General features: G+C 55.5%; 1 protein-coding gene across 1 annotated transcript; it reads left to right on the top strand.

The window, feature by feature from the left end:
• The first annotated feature begins 5,189 nt into the window (after positions 1 to 5,189).
• On the top strand, positions 5,190 to 5,598 carry LOC115602776 (claw keratin-like). Its single transcript, XM_030474179.1, is given in 2 exon segments — positions 5,190 to 5,222; positions 5,224 to 5,598. Coding segments are annotated over 2 exon segments (408 nt in total).
• Positions 5,599 to 6,297: the final 699 nt, after the last annotated feature.

Here is a 6,297-nt window from a genome sequence, read left to right as displayed (position 1 = left end):
GCCCCACCTGGTGTTGGCCTCAGACAACAGAAAGCTCCAGGAAAACCCCCGGCACATCCCAGCATGATGATGCCCAAGCACAGTACATCCCTTCAGCACTGCCTGGATCCAGAGCTTGGACGCCTCGTAGCTCTTGGTGGCCAACTCTGAGTATTTCATGCCCCAATTCAGTATCGCTTTCAGACATACTTCACATGACAATGTAGCCCCATGATGGGTGCCTGTTCCTGCAGCATGGTTACTGCTCTACCTAGCTCTGCCCACGGCCCGGAGACATGGGCTTCTCCTGGCTGGGGCTTTCCACTTCTCCCAACTCCTTCCCCCCTCAAACTGCAATAAAAGCTGTGTTGCATCGCAATGTTGACCCTTCTTTTCATTTTATTTCCCCCCCATGCAATACCCCTAGTGGCAGCATGGGTTCTCATGAGTGTTCAAGTCAGCTCCCACACATTGCCTTCTCAGAGGGACCTTTGGAAACTTCCTGGCATCCTCCTGCCTTCCCTCAGGAATCACATCTTGCTACGGGAGGGTTACAGAGAGCACAGACCATGCCCACCTCCACTAACCACACTTCCTCCCTTTTTACCATCCCTCTCATCTCCCAGCCTTAGGCTCCCGCACTGTGCAGCCCAGCAAGGCCTGATGGGCCCCACACAGACTTTACTGCCCGCGCTGGCCATTCCCCATGGGCTGCCCGCAGCACCAGGCCTCGCGGATTGGCATGGCAGGAGACACAGCCCAGGGGCAAAGGCCAAGCTCAAGGCCTCTTGGAAGGCCACTGGTCAGAGGGGGAGAGCGTCACCGGTCTCCAGCACCTCCCCAAATGCCTTGCCCCCATCGCCTCCACATTCCTGCACCCCTGCACCATGTTCACCTCCAGTTTTCCCTCTGTCTCCCAGTGCTCCTCGGAGCACTTTTGGCCTTCTCTGCCCCACCTGCTGCAGGCGAAGATCTTGCCAGCCAGTCCCTGCGCCACCCACCTTCAGCATGCAGACATGGCTCTGCCCTGGAATGACAGGAGAGTTTCTTAAAGCTCCATGCCCTGGAACAGACTCTCTGGACCTTTTCTGCCCTTCCTCAAAAACCAGCCCATAAGGTAGACCACGCTGCCAAACACCTCCCAAAACATCCAGCCACAGCAGCCGTGACAGGATCACCAAACCCCCCACCACAATGCCCTCAGCAGACACACAGGTTACACCACGTGAGCCAGCGCATAGCACATGCCTGAGAGACAGTTCCTGTTTCCGTTCATGCACTCAGTTCAGCAACCTGAATAGATATGGGGATGGATGGTGCCTCTTTTCCTGAGCTCCACAGCAAAGTCTCACATGCTGCCACACTGTCCTTCCTGATGGCTTTGGCAGGAACCGTCTCTGTGCAAAACCAAAGCGCCGTGTGGGAATGACACGACGAGAAGTTACCTGGGGAAGGGAGGGATGGCGGCAGGGTCGGCAGTTTAAACTCCCTCTCAAGGAGCTTTATTCTTCATATGACTTGGATAGCCGGGGACAAACCATGGCTCGGAGAGGACACTTGGGAAGACTTGCCCGTGTCTGTCACATCCCTTCCTACTGGTCCCAACCTCTATCAGGGCACAGGAAGATGTCCAGCATGTGGCAGGAGCGCTGTACATGCTGAGATTTTCTCTCCATTTCCCTGGACCTCCCAATCTAACCAATACCAAGGCAACAAGGGGAGGCAACGGCAGCATGCTGGTTTTGCAGAGGATTTGGAACATCTGCCGCTGGACCCCTATGTTTCCTTCACATATTCCAAAAGGGCATTGGAAATGCTCTGTTTATTACTGGAGGGAAGAAAGGGAAAGCTCGCTGCCAAGTGCTCTGCACGACCCATCTGCGACAGTCATCATCGGTCAGAACACTCTGAGCAGAGTGCCCAAACGCTCCAGGGGCACAACACGGAAGACTCGAGCAGTGCAGGTGTCCGGAGTTCAGCAGTAGCAGTCCTTTTCCTCCTTCTTAGTAGCTGGTGCAGTGCTGTCGTTTTGATTTTGGTCTGGGAATCGTGCTGATAACACACCGATGTTTCTTGCTGTTGCTAAGTAATGTTTATTTCCATGAAGGACTTCTTAGTTTCATGCTCTGCCAGTGAGCAGGGGCACGGGAAGCTGGGAGGAAGCAGAGACAGGACACCTGGCCCAAACTAGCCAAAGGGGTATTCCATACCACAGCACGTCATAATCACTATAGAAACTGGGGGGAGTTATCCGGAAGGCCCAGAACGCTGCTGTGGTCGGGCTGGGTATATGTCGGCGGGTGGTGAGCAATTGTATTCTCTCCCCTTGTTATTTCCCTTATCATTATTATTAGTGGTGATAGTAGTAGTGGTTTTGTACTATAACTTAGTTCCTGGACTGTTCTTATCTGCATCCATGGGAGTTACATTCTTTCGATTCCCCTCCACAGTCCTCCGGAGCGGAGGGAGGAACAAGAGAGGGAGTGATCGAGCGGCTGCGTGGTTCCCAGTTACCGGCTGGGCTTAAACCACGACCACAGGTCAACATGTGCGGAGGGTTAAGCATGTGGAAAGAAGAAGAAAGAAGCAGAAAAAACCACGGGTCAACACTGCGGTGCAACACAGCCTTTATTGCAGTTTAAAGTGGATACGGTGTTGGGACAAGAGCAGGGCACGACCAAAGGGCAGCCCACCTCTGCTGGCAGTGGGCAGAGCTAACAGAGCATTAACTATGCTGTAGGCGCAGGAGCCCAGTGCAGGTCTCTGTCATCAGGGGGCAAAGAGTCCTGAAGCGATGCTCAAGCAGGGCAGGAGGAAGGCAGAGCTGGGAAACAAGCACGCATGAGGCGTCCAAGTTCTGGATCCAGGCAGTGCTGAAGGGATGTTCTTCCATTGGGCATCATCATGTTGGGATGTGCCAGGGGCTTCCCTGGAGCTCTCTCTTGTCTGTGGCCGATACCAGGTGGGGCTTAGCAGCTCCCACAGCTGCCACCAAAGGACAGGAGGCCTCGGCCCCAGCCGCCATATCCACAGCCCCCAAAGCCTCCGTAGCCACCAAGGCCTCCATAGCCCCCGTAGCCCCCAGAGCCTCCATAACCACCACGGCCTCCAAACTGCCGCCAGAGCCCCCGGCAATGGCGGGACTCCGCTGAGCCCACAACGCTGTGCTGCGGGAAGGAGCTGAGGATGGGTCCGGGAAGGTGACCACCGTGGCCGGGGGCTGGATCACCACCGAGGAGCTCTGGCACTGACGCACGCAGGGCTCGGTTGGTGGTGGTCATGCCCAGCCGGGTGCGGGGGCGGCCACCCCACACGAAGGGGCACACAGGCTGGAGCAAGACATCTTTCAGGTGGTCACGGAGTCCTGGAAAATGCGCCAGAGGTTAGGCAAGTGTGAGGGCAAGGAACCCTATCAAGGGAGGCAGGGAGAGATCTGCAAGAGGCTTCCAAGTGCTGCACTTACCCGTTTGATCAGGAGAGTCCAATGCAGGAATCTGGATAGAGGCTGCAAAGCCTTCAGCTCTTTTATACATGTCCCACACTGCCCGGGGCGTCGGCCACGGCGTGCGGGCAGAATCCACTAGGACTCATGGAACTCAGTGGATGAACTTCATGACACCCATTATAATACAAGAAAGTCTTGTCTCTCTTTATAGGGTCAGTGGTATGCAAACATGCCCTGGAGTGCATATGGGTGATGGGGTATGGCATGGCAAATTCCATGATAGAGAAGGCGCTGCTTTAGCTGACATTGCAGCACCAATAAACACACATCTGTCATTAATCCCCCAATTTAACTACCCATTCCTCAGTGAGCCTGGAGGGCCCAGCATGCCTGCGCCTGCGGCAAGCGTGGCCACGTACACCCTGGCTATCTGCGGGTGCTCAGTGGCCTCTCGTGCGCAGCCCTCAATGTCCAGCTGAGCAATCGAGTCCATCCAGAGAGGGCTCAAGGAGGACCACGCTCACAGACAAGTGGCTGAGGAAGCCGGAGGAGTCCTGCTTCCCTTCTTGCCCTCCCACCACTCTGTGCACGTCACCCTCTCACATGACCCTGCTGCCGGATCTCACTGCTCCCCAAACACATCAGTGTTGAGCTCCCAGAATGTGGGTCTTCCCCCAGACTGCAACTGCAGCTCTCATCTTTGCATGGCTGTCAATCAGAGAGCCTCAGTCACACCCTGATAAGCAAGATCATAGAGATGGCTAAGGGATGCTCCTGACCTGTTCCACCACAAGTGCATTGGAAGATGGTGGCCCTTTGGGACCCATTTCCAAGCACGTGGAATGACGTCTCCCTTCACCCAACCTCCAATGCCTCTATTGGGCCACCTTGTAAAAGAGAGGTAATGCAGGCGTGAATGCTGTACCCAGGATTGCAAAGCACTTCTGCAAGGTGCCCTGAGGCTCCAGCGCATGAGCAAAGTGGGAGGATTAGGGATCGATCGGGGTTTATTGGTGCCATGAGGTGAGCTACAGCATCGCCTTTTCTTCATGTATGGCGCGTCATGGTCCTCTCCCTCTCATGTCCCTGTTTGCTCTGCAGGGCACGTTTGCTCGCTACTCTCCCCAAGGAGGATGGATTCATTTTGTTTCATGAGGCTTCACCAAGTGATTTCATCATTAGCTGGGCTTCTGTGGCTGATGCTGGCCACTGCCCCAGGCTGTCTGGGACATGTATAAAAGAGCTGAAGGGCTTCACTGCTCCCTATCCAGCTTCTTCACTCGACTCTCCTGATCATTCTGGTAAGTCCCAAGACTTACGTCCTTCTTTCCTTCCTCAGCTCTGTCTTCCTCAACATCTCTTTTGCTGTCTTCTCCACCCCCACTTCATCATGAATAGTTGAGATGTAATGGTGCTCTCTCAGAGGCAGGGAAAGGCTGGGAATTTAAACTTGCACATAAGATCTATAGGTAATTACTGATGCGCCTCCGGTCCCTTTGGATCTCACCCATTTCCCATCTTCATTTGATGAGGAGGCTTTTCTTCTTTCCTATGAGGCAGTCAGGCCCAGGAGCATGGGGGAGAGCAAGGGGTTTCCAGCAGCAGGTCACTGTGGATGGACTTTGCTCTGACTGCCTGAGATGATCCAGGGAATATCCTGGAGCAGAGGTAACAAGTGCAAGAGAGTGAGGAGGGATTTGGCGTCAGGCCTTAAACTGCAGCGTAATTCTGACTTGTCTTGCAGCTTGACCACCCGAAGAGAAGGATGTCCTGCTCCAGCCTGTGTGCCCCTTCGTGTGGGGGTGGCCGCCCCGTGCCCGCTGGCTGACACCACCAACGAGCCCTGTGTGCGTCAGTGCCCGAGCTCCTCGGTGGTGATCCAGCCCCCGGCCACGGTGGTCACCTTCCCCGGACCCATCCTCAGCTCCTTCCCGCAGCACAGCGCTGTGGGCTCAGCGGGAGTCCCCGCCATTGCCGGGGGCTCTGGCGGCAGTTTTGGAGGCCGTGGTGGTTATGGAGGCTCTGGGGGCTACGGGGGCTATGGAGGCCTTGGTGGCTATGGGGGCTATGGAGGCTATGGTAGCTGTGGAGGCTACGGAGGCTTTGGGGGCTGTGGATATGGCGGCTGGGGCCGAGGCCTCATGTCCTTCGGTGGCAGCTGTGGGAGCTGCTAAGCCCCACCTGGTGCTGGCCTCAGACAACAGAAAGCTCCAGGAAAACCCCCGGCACATCCCAGCATGATGATGCCCAAGCACAGTACATCCCTTCAGCACTGCCTGGATCCAGAGCTTGGACGCCTCGTAGCTCTTGGTGGCCAACTCGGAGTATTTCATGCCCCAATTCGGTATCGCTTTCGGACATACTTCACATGACAATGTAGCCCCATGATGGGTGCCTGTTCCTGCAGCATGGTTACTGCTCTACCTAGCTCTGCCCACGGCCCGGAGACATGGGCTTCTCCTGGCTGGGGCTTTCCACTTCTCCCAACTCCTTCCCCCCTCAAACTGCAATAAAAGCTGTGTTGCATCGCAATGTTGACCCTTCTTTTCATTTTATTTCCCCCCCCCTGCAATACCCCTAGTGGCAGCATGGGTTCTCATGAGTGTTCAAGTCAGCTCCCACACATTGCCTTCTCAGAGGGACCTTTGGAAACTTCCTGGCATCCTCCTGCCTTCCCTCAAGGAATCACATCTTGCTACGGAGGGTTACAGAGAGCACAGACCATGCCCATCTCCACTAACCACACTTCCTCCCTTTTTACCATCCCTCTCATCTCCAGCCTTAGGCTCCCGCACTGTGCAGCCAGCAACCAGCCAAGGCCTGGATCCCACACACAGACTTTACTGCCCACGCTGGCCATTCCCCATGGGCTG

Source organism: Strigops habroptila, chromosome 22, assembly GCF_004027225.2.
Source record: "Strigops habroptila isolate Jane chromosome 22, bStrHab1.2.pri, whole genome shotgun sequence".
In the NCBI taxonomy this organism is placed as follows: Eukaryota; Metazoa; Chordata; class Aves; order Psittaciformes; family Psittacidae; genus Strigops; species Strigops habroptila.
The sequence above is the reverse complement of the archived record's forward strand: the minus strand, read 5'-3'. Positions and strand labels throughout refer to the sequence as shown.